The following is a 24326-nucleotide window of genomic DNA, read 5'->3' as shown; positions in this document are numbered from 1 at the left end:
AGATATTATTGTGCCCCAGGCAGCTATTAGGATTAAAGAATCGTTCATAAGTACCTATGCGTATTTCGACGACTAGATATATTTACATAGATTAAAAGTTCGCTATAGTACAATTCACAGAGAGAGAGATTTATATCAGAATAATCGAGTTTCAGTTTGAATATCGGTCTAAATTCATTTTTGCAATGTCGAATAGAAATCATATTTTAAAATCAACTTTCAGACGACGTCTTTGTATTAAACCGCATAATCTTGATAAAACACTGTAAAGAGTAAATAAGTTTGAAGCAATAATTTTAACGATCATATTCTACAAATAAGTATATAAGGCTTTGTATTTAGCAATAAATAATTGAATATTGTACTTAAAATTAGAGTATTCGGCAACGTCGTTGCTTTTGTATAAATGATAAAATTTCCCTCGTGAAAAAGCAAGCAGGATTGTTTGATAACAGCATGAATCGTCCCTTAACTTGATGCTTACAATCGTGCGAAAGGGACAATTTTTAGACGATTCAAAATTATATCTGAGTACTTGTTATAATTTGGCATTCTATGGCAGTGGATTAAATTACCAACTTCCAATAGGGATGGAAAATTTTAGCGCATCCTAATCTTGTTGGCTTTAATTCGATACGACGTTAAAACTTAAAGACGAATCGCACAAGACTTTACAGTATGTCCGCACAATGAAAGAATTGTTTGACAATCGTGGCTAGAATCATTTTTGACACTAATCTGTCAACCCGCCGAAAACTGATCTGAAAGCAAGAAGAATTTTTATTCCGTGTCTATAATTCGGCCCGCGATTTTCGAGAAACGGGCTGCTTCTGAAACATGCTTCTAGCCGCACTGCTTTTCGCATATAAAATACGAGAGTAGAACTTGATTGACATAAAATTTTTCTCCAGAATTTGAGTGTACTTGGCATTTGTTTAATTTGAATTTTGACTCGCTGTCTCGTTTGATATTGTATATACGTGTGGTTGCGTAATAGATAATAAATAATTGTAATAAAAAGTGAAAAACCACGTGACATCACATTGTTAGATTTTGCATGTACATAGATTAAGATATACGATCAGAGGTGTATTATATTGAGTTGTAGTTAGTGCAGATGCTATGTATAACGATTGTTGATTGGATTATTTAAAGTAAAATTATCATACACGAATTCGTTAGCGGATAGATACTCAAGTATATATATGTATAAGATTTATAATAACTATAGACGGAGTATGACTCGTCGGGCGTAATGAAATTTAACTTCTCAAACATATATTAAATGTTTTGTAACATATTTACAACGTGGATACACGTTTTACTCTTAATTTTTTTTTTTTTTTTTTCTTTTTTTTTCACTATTAACGTTAGCGTATCGTAACGAAGAAGATTTTTAGCAGATTCGTCGTGCGTTGAAAGCAATATTCATGGTTATTGAGATTATATCTACGCTAATCTCCGACAGCTAGTAATATGTATAGATCAATAGTTCTAATAAATCATTAAACCTGAACGGAGTGTACCGATCCTTTCATTAAAAAGCCTCACTTTTTTCAGCAAAACGTTGTCAGTCTCAGGATCGATTCGCGCGACCCTTTCTAGACTAATTGGATCCCCAGGAACGCGGGTACAGCGGGAAAGTTACAAAGGAGCAATTGATCAAGCCGAGTAATTTGCAGCGTAAAAAATTAACAGCTCAGTTACTAATTTTCGTTGAAATAACATATTACCAATTTTATTTCAATCTTGTATGTACAAATTATATACAAAGTGCATTTCTTAACGATTCATTTCCTATCTACAATGATCCAGTAAGTGAATGTTAACGTATATATCTACATTGATAATCATCGTATAAGTATAACCTCATCTTTGACAATTACTTCGAATACGTAGTTTACACTACATATAACATACTTCGGTATCGATATACAATTGTTACCGTCTACATGGAATGTTTACGCTTTTATGACGATTCACTCGGTGAATTGTGCTCTATGGTAACGAGTTTTGAATTTCAGAAAATGCGGCGAAGCGCAGAAGAAAAAAAATCTTTCTTACGCGATTACGCATCTTATACGTAATATACGTAAATATGATACACAATTTCAGGGTAACCCGGTGCAATATATTGGTTATAAGCTTCTCAAAAAAAGAAGCAAAAGTAATTAAAAAAATATAAATTATGTATATATATGATAGATAATATATTATATAATATATATATATAATATCAATTATTTGTTACCTGATATTTTACATTTACGTAGATGCTCGTTACATATATATATACATGCGTGTGTATACTTAGCTTAGCGATATGTACTTGTTGACTTTGATTTGGCCTCAGTTATACTCACTTAACTTCAATTCTTCCTATCATACAATTAACTCTAAATATTTCAATTAAACATCGTCCAATATTCACATTGTCCTGATTTGTAAATTCTTCAACGTATCCTTGGCATTAAGGGCCGCCGAAGTGATGCTCTGGTCTTTCAAGATCGGCTTGATTTTCCCTGAAATATGCAACAACAATAAAGAGAATTTGCCATGGTCGCGGGTAATCGTCGTAAGTATCGTGACTTCTAAGCTTCTTCGATATATAACTCGATTCTACAATTATATTTTATATTTTAATATGAATATATTTTAATTTACAAAGGTTCAAGGTCGAGGCGTCACTCCCACCGCCGCCCGTCTTTATCGACGAATCGCTACCGTGGACGTAGGAGCTTACACCGTTCTCTGGAATGGAAATCGGTAATGGAAGAAACACCGTCACGCTCTCGGGTTCGTTAATTAATGTCAAGATCGATACCGTTAAGGACAACGACGGGAGTCGCGGGCGCAGCGAGGTACGAAGAGCTCCTGTGCTGGGCCATCACCAATTCCTTGGTGTTCTTCTCGGGCTTCATAAGCACGATGTAGACCTTCGGGAAGAAGAGACAGGCCAGCTGAACCAACCCGCTCAGCGAGAGGGACAGGGCCAGGGTTACGACCCGGATGTCGTTGTTCGTCGAGACAAGGTAGAGCGGGACGAAGGCGAGCCAGAGTATGATGGTCGTGTAGTTAGTGAAGGCTATGTAACGCGTCTCGTTGAAACCCTCCGGGCACTTCCTCGTCTTCACCGCGTAAAGGGTGCAGATCACTGGAAAGACAGACGAGTTTGAATGGAAAAAAAGGGTGGAAATTGAAGCACGACACTCGGACTCGATCCATTCGCTCTCACCGATCAGGAAACACGGGTAGATCAACCCCACCATGTAAGAACGGTCCTCCAGCCCCCTGCATATCCTCAGCCTGACGTCTCTTGAGGGGTAAATGTGGTTCACCGACGGTGGGACCTTCATCAGCCACACCGCGTTTATCACGACTTCGATAGATGTGAGGAGACCCGTTATTATCAGCTGGGACTTGGGACTCGTGTATCTGGAGTTGAAAGATTTTCATGGAGCAGTTCGGATCAGCGGTTCGTCATCACTGGGATTGGAGGAAAAGACGGAGGGGTTGTACCCAGTCGGATACTTTTGAAAAATTTTTCAACTTTTTGGACTTTTTGAAAATCCCCGAATGATCGCATTTTCCGGCCTCCTGACTAGGTATAACCCCTGAAGATAATTCCGATACTTCGCAATCGACGTTCCGAAATGTTTCTCACGAGGCATTGATCAGGGTACCAGAAATTCTTGTCATGCATAACGTTGGCATCTGATACCTGGGCTTGTGCGGACTGTGCGTCATGTTGTTGAATATCCTGTGTATCCTGTTGGTCTTGGTGACAAGTGCCGCGTAGCAAAGAGTGTAGCACAGTCCGATTCCGAATCTGGTTATGGTGCAGGTACCGCTGTCCGGTTTGGCGACAACCGCAAAGGTCATCAGAAACGAGACGAGGGTGCCGAGAAGAAGGAGGGAGGAGAGCTCGCGTCCCGACGCCTTGATCACGGGGGTCTCGCTGTATATCCAGAATACGAAGAGCACGAAGAGGGTGACCAGGATCCCTGCGAAACATCGTTCATTCTGACTACGGTAAAGGGTCGATAAAGGCGCTTCCAATCAGGGTTCGTATAATCACCGCAGCTCGCGACCGCCATCGCGGCTATCGCCCAAGGACTCGAATAGTCGATGAAGTCCTCCGGAATGTCCTCGCAGAAGGTCCTGTTCGGTGTTGGCCGCGTTCCCTCCAGACAGTCCTCGCAACGGTGCTCGCCCAGTTTCACCTGGTAGTGACCGCAGTTCCTGCATTTGTAGCAGCACGGATCCAGCCGTTCCCTGAACTTTACCTGGTCGATTTCACACGGCTGAGCACAAGTCGAGTTTGGAAAGAACTCGCGTCCGCCTTCCGTTTGCCCTCGGAACTTCATCGAGCCCTTCTCGATGTAGAGCAACGGTGCGCCGTTGTCATCCTCTGAAAGTAAGATGCCGGGAATGGTCTTCGCTTCGAACCCGCGAATATACGTCGAGACTTTTTACCTAACGTCGCGTCCAAATTAACTCTCAATACTCACGCGTGTAGTTGCCGATCACGACCCAATGATAGGAACCCTTCTTGACTTTCTGGTAATTCAAAATCGAGTATCTGGGAGGCCCGTCGACGTTGTGAACGAAACGGAATTTCTTTCCGGCTTCGTCTGAAACGTGCGATCTTTTATTATACTCTGATTTTACCGATGATGTGAAAAGAAAGAAAACTATAAAATAACTAGAATTATACTAGCAAATAGATTTTCTGACGATTTTAACGCTTACCCTTCTTAACTTCATAACGTTTTTTTTATAAGTATTATTGCTATCATTAGTGTTTGATTATAATTTGTAAGAAGAAATAGAGTTTTGTTAAAAAAAAAAAAAAACACCACATATACGTAGTACATATTTTTTATCACTATACTTCGATTCAAGAGCATCAAATCTATTATAATTACATATAATAATCAGAAGGAAAAGCTTTATCTTGCAGACCGTGTAATCGGTCTCACATTTTCCACCACAACGTGAGCGTCAAATTTATGCTATACCGATGTAAGCTAAGATTAGTATCAGTATCAATATTTACAAATGTCCATTATAATATTGGACAACTTTAAATTATCTGTCTCAAGCAAGTTCAACAAATACGAAGACAAACATTTCAAACAGCAGAGAGCCAGAAATACGACTTTAAAAATTGAATACAATCAAGAAACCTTGAATTAATCAAAAACAAACCAATAATATTTATAGCAATCGAAACAGAGAAACAATAAACACAAGTACAGAGATAAAAAACACGAAGTACAGAGCAGCAAAGTAGAGGAAAGCATGCTAAAAGTATAAAGACGTAGGTCAGGTTGATTAAAAAAAAAAATCAAACTAAAAAACTCGTAATTCGTACAATAACTTCCGCCCATAATCATTTCGGGTTTTCTTTTTACGGCCAATTATCTTCGCGCGGATCGTACGTAGGAAAATTTCCGCTGTAGGTGATACTGGTGAAAAAAGAGCCGTGACACGATCGGCAATTAATCACAATATAACGGTAGCGTGTCAACGCGACACGGGAGATCAAGCAATTATTGGAAGATTGATTTACGGTGGTAAATGTACACGGTGTGTCGTGTGTAAAACAAAAAGGCTTGTGCAAAAATCGACGGCGTTCGATTTGAGCGTTTGAAAATACGGGAGCCGTTGCCGTCAACTCCAGTTTAAAGCTTACCGTTGAACGATACGTTCGACAAGTAGGCGGATATCGTTTCACCGTCGATGTGCCGCATATCGTCGCAAATCCCGGTGTAATTCTTGCCGCATCTTACTTGATGCAAATCGTGAAGAGCGTAAGCAACAGCGTAAACTGCGTCCCTGACAAAGTGGAGAAACCTCTGCTGCTTGTAGCCGTTGGCTTCCTCGATCGTAAGCCGCGGACTTGTGCAACTAGTATCCGGACTCAGAGTGACCCTCGGGAATAACGAGACCTGCAACGGATCGGATAATGGTTCGCAAACTGACACAGAGACCCATGAGACTCGGACACGTGATAGGCTTTAGTTGTAACGATTTAAACGATACACTTTGGGACAGTGAATCTGAGTGAATCCGACTTTTTACACTAGACGGTTGTGTTGGCAACACTGAGATACCTACAGCGCCACGGTCGGCCGAGCGAAAAACAATCTCAATCACGATAAACGTAACATAACCCGTAACCGTAGAATACGTGTCAATCCAACAAGTCATTATCCCTGAGGTATTTTAAGGTGAGATTCGACGGTCATGGGTTATGTTACGTTTATTGAGATTGGGTTAGTTTCGCGCTCGGCTGACTGTGGCGCTGTAGGTTTCTCTGTGTTGCCAACGTAACTGTCCAGTATAAAAAATTAACCGTCTCAGATTTATTGCCCCCAAGTGTACCTGCGGCATGGTTTCATTGTCATGGGCAGGCTCTCCCTCCTGGTCGCAGTGATGGTACTCCTCCCAGAACTCGGAGAACCACGGATTGAGGGCCTTGTGGTCGAGGGTCAGATCCGTGAAGTACTCGTCGAACCCTGACATCCGTCCTGACAGAGGCTGGACCGCCAAAGCGCCCTCGAGAACGGTCATCTCGTCTACCTGGAGCTCGTCCGAACGCGCGGTCATCACCTCCTTGTGATTTGCCGTCGACCACGCGTCGCTTCCGATCCAGACGAACCGCTCCCCGACACCGACGCGTCTCGCAGCCTCCAGGACCCGCAGGGTAGTCGACTTTTCGGCGAAGAGGACGACGACTGGAATTGGCGAAAGGTGAAGGTTGAGTGCTTTTCTGACTTTCTAACGCTGTAGACTTCTTATCCAAAGGTTAACGAGATTTTCTAGTCCTGACAAACACTTCAAACAGACGAGAATAAAATTGCGAGTTATAAGGGTTGGAACAGTGGGCAGAAATGTAAACCGTAACGGGAATGTTCAGTACCAATGCAATATCGCGAAGAAGGGAAATTAAAGCTCCGAGCAGGATATTGTACTTTGCAGAATTTCACTATCGGCTCATGAAATCCCCGACTCACCTCGGACTTCCGTTTTGTTCGTTATCGTGCGAATGACTCCGTCGTAATCTTCGTCGGAAAATTGTTCCTTGTTTATCCTGTGCGGCGCGCTGAAGCAGATGGAATAATTCGACGCTAAAGAGTCGAGGGTCTCGTATCCGTGGTTTCCGTACTCCGTGTCGGAGTAAACTATCGACACGTAGGTCCACCCGAAATCCCTGAAAATACATGAACTCTAGCATATTTGCGAAAAATAGCTGCCGCAATTTCCTTGATAAAAAAAGAACCAGGGAGTTATCTCTGGCAGCATTCAAACTGGAGCCAATTTCCGTTTGCCAATCGCGGCGCGAATGTAGTTCGGAGTGGGAGAAGCACGTGACCTCCGCCGTTTATGATTGGCCGCCGCTTGAGCGACCGTTACGAAGTAGACAGCCGCGATTGGTCGACTTTGATTGTCTGTGATTTGAAAACTGTGAGGAGAATCGCTTCGATTTTCCGCAGGTTTTCAGACTCGAATGTTTTTCTACGTTGAATCTATGGAGGTAACGAGGAAATTGAACGTTTTAAATCTTATTCGGAGTTCGCCGATCAGATTATCAATTTGTAAAATCGATGGGAGAAGAAGCAGACGGTTTAAAGATTGCTTTTCCGATAAGCGGAAATCAGTGTTTCTCCCTGTCGCTGTCTTATCAGCGGTACAGAATCACCGGATCAATACGAAACGTTGCCTGTGCTGTGTATCCCGAATGTCGTGGTATAAGCAAAATATACGGCCCTTGATAGAGAACAGATGCGGAATACTGATAGGCAAATTCCTACTGTACCGACATTTATACTTTCGCCCATCGAGAGCCAAACTCCTTGAGGCAGATATTTCCCCTCCGTTGCCCTGAACTCGTCACTCCTTTCGGTCTCACCTTCAAGCGAAGGTGTAAAAATTTATTCCACATGCTTCGGAGTCAGGATCAGAACTCAGATGGCGTGAAATTGCCGAGTATATTTAGGGGGGTATGTAACGCGAAGACGACTGAAATAGTGGGTGAATTTTGGATATTCGTAACTCAACAACCAGTAATACATTTCGATCAAGGTTTGTTTTATTCAAAAGTAAGGAGATCGAGTTCCGTTTACATATTTTCTTTCCCACTGGTATCAATTAATTGTAAGTATTTTTACTGACAATATGACGTCAACGACGATATCTCAAAATTGGCTCGACTGATTTCATTTAAATTTGAAGACAGGAGACTTTTTTATCATATTTATTGACTCTGAAATTAAAAATTTGAAAATTTTGTACAAACAAATCAAATATCAAGTTCAAACGATTGCCGATTGGTTGTAAAAAAAAATAAAAAAAAAAATTACGGGTTGTGAAAAATTGGGATAAACTATCAAAGAAGATTGTCTCCAAATTCGAAGTAGGTAAATCGATTGTGCCATTTTTGAAACATCGTGGTAAAATGTTCGACGTTAAAAAAAAAAAAAATCGTAAACCAAACCCTAAACGAGTTTAATAATCGATCGTCGAGATATAAATTCAAAAATTTTACCCACGTTTGAATCCGTCTACTCGTATCACATGATTTTCATTGTGATTCGATGCAGCGTCCCAACTTCTTCGACCGATTACCGAAAGGTGCGAAAAGGATACCTAACCATTATACATGTATTTCGGAGCCGAGTAAAACATAGGATCGATATCGTAAAAACTCACTTGAGTATTTCCAGCATCGCGTGAGCCTGGTTAACGTCGCTTGGAACGGTCCTGAAAAAGTGTGGAAATTTATCCTTGCTGCTGAGCGAAGGCGACGTCGCCATGTAAGATATCTGGGGGACGGCGAAAAGTCTCAGCATCGAGGCAACCTGCGGTGCGGAAAATCTTCCTTAATTTTCATGAAACTGTACAGAGGCCCGGTCATTTCTTCTCGTTATCCCCAATTTTCTAATCAGCTTCACGGTCGGGGATCGGAAGGGAATAAAAGAGCGAAAATATCGTCCCTCTTATTTCCATCCCGCAAAATGTGATAGCGATGGTTATCTTTACTTTTCTTTTTTTTTTTTTTTTGTCTCCTTTTTTTTTTAATATCGTGTGAAGGAAAAGCAGATAAACTCGCCTGTATCGTGACTGAGCTTGACTGAGCCGCCAAGACGGCAACGACTTTGTCGAATCCACCGCCAAGAAACTTCGGTGCACTTCCGTCGAGACAGTGAAACTCCTGTTGATGGTAGGTGTTCACATGAGCGATGAATCCTGCAAGCGTTCGAGAATTCAGTGTCGGATGTTCCGCCGTACCGGTACAACAAAGATTGAAAATTAAAGAAAATCGGAACACGAAGCGAACAAAAAGAAAAGAAAAAAGTGGCGTTTTAGCCACGTTTTTCGAAGTTTGCACGCTCTGGTAAACCTCAATGGATAAGAGGCGAGGTAAAAAGATTCACTGTGATTGATTTACTTCGCGGATAAACTTTTGACCGAGAAACCGCGAAGGTAATTACACCGAGGTTCTGGGAAATTTTTTTTCCAGGTGATTTGCAGCTTTTTACCCAAATTAAGCTATCCTCACGGGTCTTCTAATGGCCGGACATTGAATGATCGATGACGCAGGTCTGCAACCAAAACACTGCACGGGTATTTTTTATACCATTTCCAGAATACTGTACGTGGTGGATGTAAATGGGATTTATTTCTGGATTCATCGTACTCGAAAACATAAGATTTATCAAAAACACCCCAAGCAGTTGAAAAAAAAAATAATGTTATCGCGGACCTGTGTCGTGAAAATTCGAATGAAACTTGAAGTAAAGTACCTGCTGCGGTAATTGAGATTAATTATGAGGAAAAAAAAAACAACGTTCAACGGTGTCATTCGAATTTTGCAATATTGTATTATAAGCAGGAGGCGAAAATTGGTCCAAGAGACGAGAAAGACGGAATTTCTTCAAAGATTCCGGCGCGAAATTTTCGCAATCTCCGCCCCTTGTTCACTTCCTGTTGCGCGAGATATTTCGGTTAATTTCTACTTTGCATCGCGGCGTGATTTACCTTTGACAAAGTAGAGAGCCTGCTTCAAAGCGTGGCTCGGATTGTCGCAGGAATCAAAGACCAAGGCGCCGAGCTTTATGCCTGGCAAAATGTCTGGGTCTTGATTTATCTGCTGCAAGGTGTACAGCATCGCTTCCAACGGCTGTATGCCATCCTCGGTCTGAAATTATGAACGTACGTAACTACGTGAAAATTGTTATTACACGGCTTCTAAACAGACGATTTTTCGCCCTTTTAGGTAGACTCTCATCTCTTTTTTCCCGAACGTCTCTGTTCCATCGCTCGATACAAGCCGCCGAACTTTAGGCCAGCTGGCAAACGACCAGGATTACACTTGGCATCGTTAACGGAACTCCTGAACTAAGCGACGTAACAAATCGACCGTTACATACCCCGGTTTGCAGTTGGTCTTGTGAGAAATTTGAACAAAGAAGAGACGAGTGGAAAAGGGGAAAACGAAAATGTAGAACTGATAATTGAGCAACGTTTTATCAATGGAGTACGGAGTAATGGATTGATCGGACAAATGGTTCGTCGACATTTCAATTCGGGAAACAATTGATCCAAAAAACGGTTAATCGATCGATCGAAATAAGAATTTATGGAAAAAATGGTAATTCAAAATTTTTATTGAGAAAACGATTGATCGGGAAAACGATAAATTGGATAAACGATCAATCAATTGATTGAAATAAGAATTGATCGGAGTATAAGATTAATCGAAACTTCGTTTCAGTGAACAATTGTTCAAAAAAACGATTAATCGGTTGATTGAAAACGAATTGATCGGAATGTACGATTAATCGAAACTTCGATTGAGAAAACATTCGATCGAGAAAACGATAAATCGTAAAAATGGTTCACCGAGATTGTAATTGAAGAAACAATTGATTGAGAAAATGATGAATCGAAATTTCGATTGAGAAAACAATTGACCGAAATAAAAATCGATTAATCGCAGAGCCCTTTAACGAAGAATAAAAATAGTGAAGGTATTGAAAGCTGCTGCCTATTGGTACAACAATAATTCTGCGTAGAAATGTGACTTGAATGGAATGGCTTACTTGAATTCGTCCGCAGTCTTCGCCGTCGCTTCCCTTTCTGTGAATTGGAAAAAGTGCCCCGAGTGTAATGTCGCCGGACATGTTCAAGTAAGGCTGCATGCCTGCAACTCTGGCATCGGTTGCTGCGGCGAGAAGTATCAACAGCGTAAACCGCGTTCGTGTCATTTTTTCTGAAACGAAAAGAAAGGAAGAAAACAAACTTAAGTACCTATCGGAGAATTGAGAATTGTGACTTTCGCTTTTCTGACTCTCGTTTTGAATACAAAAATAGCTACGGATCATCGTCGCATCGATTACAGACGTCAGGGCGAAGCAGTCCAAGGTGCTTAATCTAAGTGGACTCAAATTGGAAGCTCCGCTCGATGGTCAACGAGGGTCGAGTTGAAATCGCTACGAAATTAGTAAAACTAGGAAGCCTTATGCACCATCTAAACCCTGTCATGGAATCTCCGAGGTTTTTCTTTTCGGTACAAGTGAAGAAAATAGAAATTCTATTATGCCACGTTCGATCCCAGGTCGATACCTCCGATTTGACTTCTTTTGTAATATGTTATAGCGGACTGAAAACTAAGCGACACTTATTTTTTTTTCATCTGCCAATAAACACTTTAAGGGGGTTAAACCAACCTCCAAAGTAAGGCGTGTCAAGGGGCGATTTGACAGTTTTTTTGTTTTTCTTTAATTGAGAAAATGACATTTTTCAGTTCTCGTTTTCTCATGAAAACTTTTCCAGTTGGATTGGTTTAAAAATATTATGTTCTCGTGGGTTAAACTGCCGAATCACCCCTTGACGTGCCTTACTTTTAAGGGTGGATTCACCCCGTTAAAGTGTTTATTGGCAGATGAAAAATCATTGTCGTTGACTGATTTCCACGGTTATAGTTCCTGTCGTATCACAAGCAGCCTCTCGTGTCGAATTGAATCCGTTGTTCTTCACCCTCAACTTTACAGACGTCAAAGTTTCTGCTCATATTGCAACAGCCGAGATTTCGATTCGTTGAAATTGTTCCTCCGTCTCCGCAATAAGACGACGACGTATCGATCTCGAGGTTTTATACATCACACGTTTAAGTACAGAAATAAGGTCATTCGTCGAGTGGTCGTCGCACGGCTAGTGTTAACACGTAAATTTACTTATCAATATCGAGGCCACCTCGCGAACTTCGCTTTTGCCCTAACTGCCGCTGATTCGATCGGATAATTTGATGATGATGATGATGATGATGATGATGAATGATAAATACGGCGTAACCATCGAGTCACCATCGCCTGCGGATCCGCGTGTTCGAAGGAAACTAATTTTATATAATTGTAACTAGAGAATTCTGGTAAAATTGACATCTTTACAACAATGATTAAAGTATTATTGCTATGTATTACAAGGAAATATCCAACATGCAACTATATTAAGTATAATTACAGTTTTATTTAAAACTTAATTTTATGAATCTTGAAACGTTAAATCTGTAACATGATCAGTTTACTATTCTCCGTCAGTTAAATATGGCCTCGAAACGGATTTATTGTCACACAAACGTGAAATTATTCCAATAGTTGCATGAAAATATAGTATGACTGTAAAAAAAAAAAAAAAAAAAAAAAAAAAAAAAAAAAAAAAAATAGTAAAATACACTAGATTTTCCTGGAACAGCTATAAAAAACTGATTTTAATTTTTTACCCAGAACTGTACTTTCGTTGATATTACAAAAGAAGGAAAAATCGCTGCTGAAAAAAATAAAGAGATTTTTTATTTATTTATTTATTTGTTTATTTTTTTTTTTTGCTCATAATTTGAAACAGCTGCGAAAACGTGGATTATCAGCGAAATTTGCAAGCGCGAGCTTTTAGGCACGGCAGGGATTTATTTTATCGCAGGTGAAACCGCGGGGGCGCGATGAGAAGGACGTGATTAACTGTTGCGATAACCGTTGCACTGGGATATAATATTTTGCCTCGATAACCAGGACGTAAACAAATTCTATACAAGGTGAATATTCACCGTAAATTTTGATAATTTTTTTTCAATCCATAAAACGATTTCAACTTTTTTATTACTATGATTTTATTTTCTTGCCACCCGAATTAAAGTTTACTTATCCCAACTCGACTGCGACGTAAATTAGAGAACCGCATATTATCATCATCAAGCATCTCTTTTCGCGACGTCGTTGAATGTGATTCTCTTCGTTCCTTCGGCATAAAAAATTTTCACAATCGAACGCTTTGCCAGCAATATCGATGTCAAAGCCTTATATAACTAAAAAGTAGAGTAAACCTCACAAACTGATTTCGCGTTGCAATAACCAAAAAAGAATCGACGATATCGCAAAATGTTTAGGCGTACCTCGTTTTTCGTAATTCCAACGATATTCAAACACTTTTTTTAACGATACTTGTTTTACTGAATTTTTCTAGTTACTGTAACAAACGAAATTCTTCTCAGTGCAAATTTCGAAAAGAAAAAGTTAAAAACATGCAAAGACCAGCCTGGTAATTATAATTTGTTGCCGGATTGATTGCGGGATAAGATATTCGGTGTTACGGGATTCAGCGCCGAGTTAATTGATTTAAGATAAAAGGTAATTTCGCCTGTTTTGGTTATTTGCTTTTCAACTCTATGGCCGCGTTTATCTCTATTCGACGCCTCGTCGATCCGAAACAGCTGTCACTGCCTCGGCAGCTATTATCTCCGGCTGTTTAGCCAGCCGCGAAATTGTGCGCGGTTTTATTGTCCGCGGCTTTCCGCCTCGTTTCAAATTCCACCTCGCCAATTTTCGCCTCGTTTTACACTCGAGGCGTTTATTGATTTAGTTTTGTCCGATGCGAAATTTTAAAAAAATATCAGCCGATGTGCAACGGAATTTATACTCGTTACGCCCTTCATTTTTTCTCTGGAATATATTCAACGTATCGCCCTTCGAGAAAGGGAATTAAAAACTTTTCGCTCCACCGTCGACCCTCGTTTTTAACTGCAGTCACGCTTTTCTTTCCGATTAATTAAAACGCTCCACTAGCTCGGAAAGCTCCGAAGAAAGAAATTAATTACACGTCATTCGGAATCTTTTCTTTTCACAGCGTCAAGTCGACTATTCGAATTCGCGTTTCAGATTCTTTAACTATCTTTTCAATTGAGACTCGTCTGTAACTCTCGTATCGACCCGAAGCCTGATCCTAAAGAAAAAAAAAAGAAAAAAAAAAGTAATTTATTTCTTTTGTACGTTGAATTTTTTAACCTTGAAAATCGACCTCTTACCAATTGACAGAATATCATGAATCATATGAGTTTTCGAATACAAAAGAGCCAAAGTGAAGAAATGATTTTCAGCTATTGATCAAAGCGAGATCTAGATGCTAATAAAAACACAAAACAGATCATCGCAAAGAAAACTATATCCATCAAAAATACGAAGTATAATAATATTTACAAACCAGGGCGTTAAGCTTCCTTGATCCGGTGAAAAAAAAAATAAAAATTGAGGTATATACCTGCGCCTGTAAATGACAGTATATAATCATTTTATACTTTAAGTTTAAAATAACGGCTCGTACGAGTTGCTGAAGCTCAAAGTTTTACCCTACCCGGATCCACGCAGAGACAGTATTTCAATTTGAAACTTTGCCAGAGTATATATTTATTCGTGGTAGAAGCGGATGTCCATCCGAGAGAAATTATTCCGCTCTCTCTCTCTCTCTCTCTCTCTCTCTCTGCGCCAAGTAGAGCCCTCTTCATTTCCGTATTCCGATGCACGCGTTAGTTAATTTTATCATCATTGCTATTTTAGCTTGCAGAATCGAGTTTGTTGCCGGCGCTCTGCCGTTGTTACATCGTTCTCGTGTGTTCATAGAGGGTATATAAACTATGCATAAGCTACAAACACGGGCATTTCCCAAGCCGAGAATATATTAACCCGGCGTTTCAACCCCTCGAACGAGAATTCATTTAAAATTTACCCTACCAGAATTTTCTGTCAATATACATATAAAATGATTTTGTAACCTCGACGATCAGAGTGCCAATTTTTAGTGGCATAATACATTTTGCATTTATTTCAAATTTGTATAATCTACGATTGTAATTGGGTCGATCCACCAACTTTTGGCCAACTTTTTAGGGTCACGATTTCCAATTTATATCAAGTTTCATATCGGTGAAAAAAAATATCATTTGTAATGAGTTTTTTGTCTGATAAAAAGTCCGACGTTTCCGAATACAAAATTCATTTTCAGGCAGATAGTCGGTAACTCTTTAAAAAAAAATCGTTTTTTTATTTCTTCACTTTTTCAGTCTCGTTCGTACGCGAGGGGTCAAAGAATAAATTTTAAACAAGTATGCATCTTGAAGTACATTCTCAAGATTTTACAAATTGGAATGAAAATGGGATCATAATTGAATCGGTGGGTACAAATTTCCCGTCGTGATATCGAATTTTTGGAGAAAATTATTCAACATATTTCACGTATCCATGAAATATTCGCTCTAAGAATTCGAATATGAACCTAAGAGAATTTTGTCTTGCTTGAAACAAAAATTTTTTGAACGAAATAAAATTGTCTCATTCACGACAGCTAAATTATTAAATAGCTTCGGCATATTTAAATAAAATCATTTAATATCGAACAATTCGGAAGAATTTCTTTCATATTATCGACATACTCCAAAAGGTCTAATTTTCCACGCGAGTAAATAAAAGCAATTTATTTTCCGGTCCTTACATTATATCTCAAGTGAATACCGCAATTTTACGAGAAAACAATAAATGGCGATGAGGATTCCCGGCAAAATATTTCGCGCCAATTGCCAACCGATTGTTCATCACGCTGAGAATGAATTGCAGAGACCGTGCCGTATGAGTTAGATGTATGGTTTTTGATCGTTGATTGGGTTCGATCCGACTTAGCGGAATACTCGGTGTGTCCTACATTCGCCGAGTGGAATCTAGAAGCCGTAAGACTTTCTTCGATACGACATTCGAAGTACATGTACCGTGAGTCCGAATATATCGAAAGAAACCGCTCAACTTTTGCCGTGACAATCGCAATGTCGTATACAGAGTGGATTCCTAACGACTGCATGCTCCGTCGTCTGCTAAAATTTCATGCGCATGCGCTACAATCCCACGGCCACTGTTTGCAAGAGGAACCAGCTGTCTCTAACCTCAAAAAATTCGACATTTATGAATTGAGCACAACTGTCACCGACAACCGTTAAAATTTTTTAAGTTATAAGAGATTAAGGAGTTACATTTTGACAGTTGTCGGTGTCAGTTGTACGCAATTCATAACTGTCAAGTTTTTTGAGGTTAGATACGTAGTGGCGAGCTGTAGTCTAAATTTAAGACGGTTGGCCACCCCGGCGCGCATTAAGTTTTAGCAAACGACGAACGATGAAGTCGTTGGGAATTCACTATGTAAGTATAAGTAACGCAAGGAGAGTTATGGATGAAGATTCCTACTACCGACACTTACCGACATCTTTTGGGTCTGGGTAAGATGTCGGTAAGTGTCGGTAACAGGAATCTGTGTCCAAAACCCTTCTTGTATTACTACTTACGTATATCATGTACATACCTCACGGCTCGATGGAATTTCAGGAATTATTAATATCGATGGCGAAAAAGCGATAATATGTCAACCCTCTTCACGTGGGAGTAACGAGTTTAATCAACTTCCACGATCGAGGCGATAGCATTGCGTGATAAATTCGTGGAACTAGTGAAGCGTGGAAAAAGGTTTCATACGACTAATATCTTTCTTTGGTTTGTTGCTTTCGTTACCAATACCAAGATGCAACGATTCGTGGAAAAGAACGAAATTTCGTTGCTATTATTTTTTACTTTTCGCAAGAGCTTGGTAAAAATTATTTTTGGAATAAAATAGTACCGAAGCTGTTGAAAAATATGATCTGCTTATTTCAAATCACCGAAATCTAATTCGTTTTGTAGGATAATTTAGGCTACGGGAAAAAATTGACGTATAAGAGAATAAGAGAAACTTGACAAAACTTGATAGTTCCATATATTCCATGTACCTACAGAGATCAAATTCACGGGGTAGTTTCGTAAGCTATGCAAAACGATAGTTACATCGTACGAGAGGCGAAACTTGGAAACGAACATTGTCTGCAATTCAAATGATGACAAAAGCTTGGAGAATAATTCATGATTTATAGGTTATGGTCGAGTTTAAAGAGATCCCGAGAGATGAATAGAAGGAAAAAGAAAAGTGTGGATCAAAAATGGCGCCGAATAATTCTTCATAAATATGCAATTACCATATACATGTATATATACATATATGGGTCATTCCATGCCAAATCACCCTGACTATTTTTAATGTTGTATTTATTTTTTTGCAAAGATAACAAGAAATTCTAATAATCAGCATGAATAAAAGTCGTGGTGAAATAAGTAAACTTAATATAAGTTTATTAAATGAATGAATGTAAGAAATCAGGTTCTCCCTGAGAAAAATTAGTTCAGCCCTTCCTCCGCGTCTCCCGGATTTAACTTTTCCTTCAAGGCATGGGTTTTTCATTCGGCTGCAGGTTCGGATCGGCCATAGGTACGTACCTATGTATAAGGAAAAGGCGTTCACCGCGTATTGACACGAGTAAATTAACCGCGGTGCCCGCGGCTCGTAGACTTAACTCGCGTAGACTAACTTGTTCCTTGGGATCCGGCGTCCCCGGGGTCTGCTAATAATCCCTCCGGTTGAAATCCTCCCCCGCAACCCAATCCCAACCTCTCAGCCCGGATCGTGGCTTATACGTAGACCTATAACGGTATACCTGGGCCGACTCGGGATATACGGGCTTCGGTAATAAACTCAGGGGCGGTTTATATCACCGGTCCATTTTAGTGCCTATTTGTACCCTGCGGAACGCCCGAAAGTTCTTCTTCAGATTTCGAAACAAGTTTTACCTAATTCCGCATCTCATCCGCATGCGGGATAGTCGGGAAAAACATTTTTCTCCACCTTCCCCACGGGAAATTCGAAACAACGACCTTATAATTAAGTATTCATTTTTTTTTTTTTTTTAATTATTCTTTAATCGTTTTTAACCCTCCGCCGGCCAACATGGACGATATCCGTCCACCCTGACTTTATCACTCATCGGTGCCTCGGGAATTTTTCATTGTTTAACCGTTTCTACTACTTGACTAATCGAAAATTCCGTAATGAAAACTATTGGAATATCGAGTAGGCACCTGAAACTGATTACCTGAATTTTTTCGACGTCAATAAAAAACTAAAATAAACCTTCGTCTTTATACTTTGGTACGTAAAATTTTGTGCACATTCTTCGGGATGATTAACCGGCCAAAATCGTCCGGTAAAGAGAAATACGTTAATTGTGTAAATGAAAATGAACCTGAGTGAATTGTATTTGTATGCGATAGAAATGAAACTGATAGAATTCGAAAAACGTATTGTTCCGGTTGGACCCGTTTTTTGGGAAAAAAAATTAAAAAATCACCCTTGAGATGAGACCTGATAATCATCACACATCGCTGAATCATTTTTATTTTGTTCTTTTGTTTGTTTGTTTTTTTGTTTTTTTTTACCTGAAATACAACTTTTTGCATTCACCTGGTCATAATCATATAATTGCAGGGGAAAAAGCTTGGGGCAATTTTTTCCCCCCTTCACCCAATTACGTAAAATAAGGAGAAAAAAAAGTCATTCATTATAACGAAGGCAAAAGAGGAGCAGAAATAGAGGGTTAAGGTAACGAAATAAAAAGTCATTGCACAAAAACTTGCACGTATACATATCCTAATATATATTCATACATATATTCGAGATCAAACAGAAAGCGATAATTTAATTTGCAATTGATGGTTCAAAGAACTCTTGAAATATTTTTCTTCGTTGTTCTAATTCTTCACACGTTCTTTATCCCTCGATTTGGTTACGTATATATTATTTACAAAGTATAAGAAGGCAAGAAGAGTGCGAAGAAAAGCATAACTTTTCACCTAATCGCCGCTGGTCGTAAAATTTGCGAATATTTTTCCTGTCAAAATAAAAGAAGCAGATACGAGATGAAATACAAACAAAAGATATATGGGTTGAATCGGATTGGCTACGTGGGCTTTCGGACGCGCTCAAAGCCGACGTGTAACATCTAACGGAGTGGGCGGAGAAAAAGGTTTCCGCAATTTATTAATGACTCGATATCTGTACGAAAATATGTGCGATTTTTATTTTTAAATTTTTTTTTGAAGCCACAATATTATATCCTAATATTATATTTGCGGTGAGGTATACGATTGCAAAATATAATCATCTTCTTTCCACCAATTGCCTTGAGCTAAAAAAAATAGAATAAAATCGGGATTGCAAAAAGTTTTGCACGCATTATTATAATTCATGGAATGTATTTTCTTCAATATATTAACCCTTTGAAGCAGGAATTTTTCCCTGTAGTTAAATTCTGCTGATATCAAAAATTAGGTCAGACCTGAGAAATTTTCTAAATTCCAAACGGCCGATCTAGTATGAGCGAATAGGATCAATTTTTATATTCTCAGTCTGTCATATCGGATCCGCTATTTTCAATTTTGAAATTCTGACGCTGGATTCGTTTTCAGAGATCCTGAAAACCCCCGAGTAACAAATTTCAAGCGAATCGGATCAATTTTTATATTTCTGGTCCGCCATATTGGATGCGCTATTTTTTATTTTGAAATTTTTACGACGGTTTCGTTTTCAGCAATCCCATAAACCCAAGATTACCGAGTTCCACTTTTCTAGTCCCCATAACCTTCCCACAATTAAATTTATTCCATAAAAACAGGCGTTTTCGACACTTTGTTTATTTATAGCGCTCACTATATTCGCGGGATCATTATAATCCCTCTTAAAACATTACATTGACATCTCAGGAGTCCAATTGTGTAAAAAAAAAAGATTCAACCGTCGTTGAAATATTTTGATATTTGTTTCTCCCGTTGAAAAATTCAGAGGGAAATTTCGGGGAGATTTTTTAGTAGGGAATAAAGTGGGATATGCAGGAACAGCTGGCAGTGATGGGCTGCTGTTGTTGAGTCGTTAGTGATCGATCTTTGGGCATGAATATGTATCATCATTCCACAGCAACATCGGCCTCTGTTTGTTGGTTTAATTGGGAAACGGAGCAGGAAAATCACATCAGTGGTTTTATATAAAAACCCGCAGTTTTTGTATATTTGATTATATTTTTTCAGAGTCTGGATTATCCTCCCGGTCGAAACTAACATGTTTGAAATAACTCCGATTGATTTATTAAATGATCTTATAACCCACGTCCGCGTCGCCTCGATGCCGAAAGTAATTCTGGAAATGCTCGAATCTCTTCTTGATGCCAATAAATTCAACCACCTTTCAAGTTAACGTTAAACTAGTCCAGTCTGTAAGTTTTACCAGAGACAACAGAAATTTAAACAAAATTTACTTGTAAAACAAGCTAATGAATTTTTCAGCTTGGGATAAATTTTACTAAACGTATGATATAAATATGATGACGTAAGTTGAGCGAAATTTGTGAGTTTTATTAAAAACTCGGAAAATTTATTTTAAAATTGACGAGCGTTTGTTGGAGGACGAGAAAATTTTGATACGAATTTTAGAAACTGTTTCTTAGTTTACAGTTGATATCAAATTTTTCGATTTTTCAAAAAAAATCTTCTCAATTTTGGAAAAGTGCAGAGCGTGGAATGAAATCGAGAAAAAGAATAATGAATTTTCGACGATTCGCGTGCACGACAGTACCCTAAAAAAAAAAAATAAAGAAAGTAAAATAAATGAAATTAATCAAACATAACGCGTGTTTCTGTTCTATATTCCCATGATACGAACTTGCCGGGCGTAAATATAACTCGACTAATCCCGAAGACTGAAAGCAATCATTCGTTCCCTCATCTCTCGAATCTCCTCAGATGAAATATCATATAAATAAAATAATATTATACAAGACGTTTGAATTCGTACAAGTTAATTTATACACGCGATTGAAGTCGACGCGAAAAATCGCGGACCCAAGTGCCGATTGAGAATTCTGATTTCACGTGAAGATGGAGGAAAAAAAAAAAACAAAAAAAAACAAAAAAAAAACGAAAAAATAGGAAACTTCGGATTTTAATCAAACTTCTTCCGCGAGAGGCATAATTCTGTATTACTTCATCCTTATTGGAAAATTCCACGATATTTCGTACGCGCGTCTTTTCTTCCGAGCCTATCCGTGGCATACAGTGGTTGGATCTAAATTGGGTAAAAAAAACCTTTCAGGAGAACTGCCCGAAGTTTATCGAGGTATTGTGCTTGAAAGCCGAAAGAATTCCGTCTCTCGAAATATCCTTTCATCGGGCGACTCGCACTTCTCGCAATTTTCCAAGTCAATCGTGGGTCCGATTTCAATTCTTCGGGTCTCCTAAAAGTACCCAGAAAATAAGGTTATTTTCCACAAACAGAGGAAACTTGGTAGATTTACTTTTTTCCCGCGTGTTTTCTTTTTCTTTCTCATTATTATTATTATTTTACTTCAATCACACCGAAAGATGAATGATTTTTATTATCTCGGCATATTTTTCAACCATTCGAGGAAAGCTGCTTTTCTCAAAAGTTTCAGGGCGGTAAATTAGTCGGACACTGAGAACTAATTTGAAATCTCAATTGTTCATGTATAAGAAATTCTGAAACAAAACAATTAATTCTTGTTTTGTATGTTTTCTATTTTTGTGTTTTTTTAAAGATCACTTACAACTGGAAATTGAATGAATTTTGACTGATTCGAATTTCGAAATTTGGATTTTATGGTACTTCAATTTGCTTTGAAACGGGGGGAAAAAAAAACAAGCGACAGCAATCGAACTTTCCGTTTTCGCACTGTAGATTCCAGGTTCACAGAATAAATTCCGTGATATAAAATTTCAAGGCCTAAGAGCATGTTTTTGATTTCTCGTCCGCCATATTTGTTCCACCATCTTAAATTTTGAAAATGAAATATCATATTCGTGATCAGGGATCTGAAAAACCCCCAAGTACCGAGTTTCTTCGAAATAATCGATTTACCTTGGATTCTGGTCCACCATATTGGATCCACCATTTTGTAATATCTGCAATCTAACCTCAGATTCGTGACCAGCGATTGGAAAAAAAACTTCAGGGTACCAAGTTTTATCAAAATCCATTGATCCGATCTCTAATACAGCATGATTTTGATTTTGTATTTTAGGATCGTGTTATGTGAATAATTCCAAAAGTACCGAACCGATTGAAGTCAAACTCTAATCAGTTCAAAGTTTAAAAAAGCCGCGTCGATTAAGACAAAAATTATTGAAATCCGTTTATGTACTCGTTCTCGAGATATCGTCGGACCAACAAATTGATCACATACGTACGAACACGCACACACTGACACACAGACACAAGGGCCCATCTAAAAACTATTGAAAGTGATGCTCTAAACTTCAAAACGTGGGGATCTAGTGAAAACTCAACTTTTCATTCTCGCGGTAATTACTATAACATCGTTTTTTCTCCGAATAACAGAGAAACGGGAAGTTGAAAATAAGAAACAAACAACAACAAAAAAAAAAAATCAGTGCAGCGCACTTATTCCAAATGCAAAGTTACGGCTCGGCGGTAAAAGGACTGCGATTCAATCAGCTCGACAATGCGGGTCGGTGCAGATCGATGGAGTGAAGTGCGATGGTTTGCGGTATCAATTACACTTCTGCGGGAACTGGAGAGGTTATGTAAGCATAGCTTTGTTGTTCGACAGCCTAAGAAGGATCATCGAAGTCCTCGAACTTGCCCGCGATTCGAGGATTAAAATTCAGCCGCGCGCGAGAGGAATTTACCGGTAAAACTTTGCCGGCAAATCTGTTGAGGAATATCGTAATTTCCTCGCAAGATCGCGATATCGAGTAACAAAGTCGTTAGGGATTCGATGCGCGAAGATACATGTACGTAACGTCCACGTGCGTAAGGTATACGCATCTTTTGTAACCCGAATGCAAAATAGTTAGACCAAGGTCCGATGAACAAGTTAGACACATATATTTACGAGACGGCATCTCTAAATAACCAACTTTCTATGGCCGGCGCCAACCGGCGTCAGTTTGTAATGAGACGCTTAATGTGAAGAAACGTGAAAGCCTATTGTTCGTTAATAAATATTATTCGTTGTAAAATGAAGTTGAAGTCTTGTGAGATTTTATTTGGGCCAGAAGTGCGAGCAGCCTCTTAAATATACCGCACATTTATTCGTAATATACTCACTTCTGTCTTCTCTTAAGCCATCGCTCTTCCAGGTATCATTAATTTTCGAACTGTGTTAAAGTTTAACGCAATTCTCTCCCTGCGCGCGGCCTGCGAATATTATATGCTGTATGACCAGAGCGAATTTTGCACCGGAAATAAAGTTACCCGCGGGTTAAACGCGTCGCGAGCTTCCGGAACGAGAGCCTGCGTAGAATTGTTATTATATTATACATGCGTACATACATATAATATATGTTATATGTATACTAGGGTGGAGCTTATTTCAATGAATTTTGAAATGAGTGTTGCGCGCCATCTGGATACTTTACAATTACATTTTTCTTAAACTACTGCGATATTTGAGCTCCCAATTTCAATATTAACACGTGGTCGAAGGCTACGAAAGTTTTGAATAGAAAATAAACTTAGTTATTCCGAACCGGTTACTTTTTTTTTTATAACTTTGATACGCGCTAATGGAACGGTTTTGAACTTTTGGGTTTATTCTTATCGTTATAAGCAACAACTCTGCCAAGTTTCAAATCGTTTCATTTAATTCTGACCAAATTTATAAAGAATAAAAAATAAATAAAGGTAAACAAAGTAACTGGAGATTTTTCAAACTTTTTTTTAAAGTGAGAATAAAAAATAAAACCACGCTGCGGGAACAATCAATTATTTTCCACACGAGTAACGAAATTTTTACCGCAGTTTATCCATTTGCATAAATAGTATAATGTAATTATTTTAATTGTACCTTACAGAAATTATTTGAAATGAAAATGAAAAATAAAAATTATTGTTACACAAAAATTACACTGCACCTGATAAATTGTTATCGCGTTATAGCTTCACATGATTTCACCGTGCGTCGTATAAACGATTACTCTGTTAGAATTTTTATGATAAATAGGGATTTTCGCTCGCGTTGATTCACCGAAACACTTTCCTCACGTCCTTTGCAAACG

The 24326-nt window shown here is 38.9% G+C and overlaps 1 protein-coding gene across 4 annotated transcripts; it reads right to left on the bottom strand.

Moving 5' to 3' along the window:
• Positions 1 to 1736: 1736 nt before the first annotated feature.
• On the bottom strand, positions 1737 to 24326 carry LOC124216780 (metabotropic glutamate receptor 6). Of its 4 annotated transcripts, none has more exons than XM_046621717.2 (16): positions 24183 to 24326; positions 23377 to 23562; positions 11112 to 11281; positions 10048 to 10207; positions 9119 to 9255; positions 8719 to 8867; positions 7023 to 7219; positions 6391 to 6743; positions 5699 to 5954; positions 4512 to 4634; positions 4079 to 4411; positions 3722 to 4004; positions 3236 to 3435; positions 2825 to 3154; positions 2665 to 2751; positions 1737 to 2522 (listed from the first exon to the last, which is right to left on the bottom strand). In XM_046621717.2, the coding sequence occupies exons 3-16, from the start codon at positions 11274 to 11276 to the stop codon at positions 2428 to 2430; spliced, it is 2868 nt and encodes a 955-aa protein (XP_046477673.1). In that variant the 5' UTR covers positions 11277 to 11281; positions 23377 to 23562; positions 24183 to 24326; the 3' UTR covers positions 1737 to 2427. The 4 variants fall into 4 exon arrangements, with proteins under 4 accessions (XP_046477673.1, XP_068991096.1, XP_046477675.1 ...); XM_069134995.1 differs by having other exon boundaries at positions 23377 to 23455; XM_046621719.2 differs by lacking the exon at positions 2665 to 2751.

Source organism: Neodiprion pinetum, chromosome 4 (assembly GCF_021155775.2).
Source record: "Neodiprion pinetum isolate iyNeoPine1 chromosome 4, iyNeoPine1.2, whole genome shotgun sequence".
Classification (NCBI taxonomy): domain Eukaryota; kingdom Metazoa; phylum Arthropoda; class Insecta; order Hymenoptera; family Diprionidae; genus Neodiprion; species Neodiprion pinetum.
Note: the sequence above shows the minus strand (reverse complement) of the source record. Positions and strands in the feature narration are given on the sequence as shown.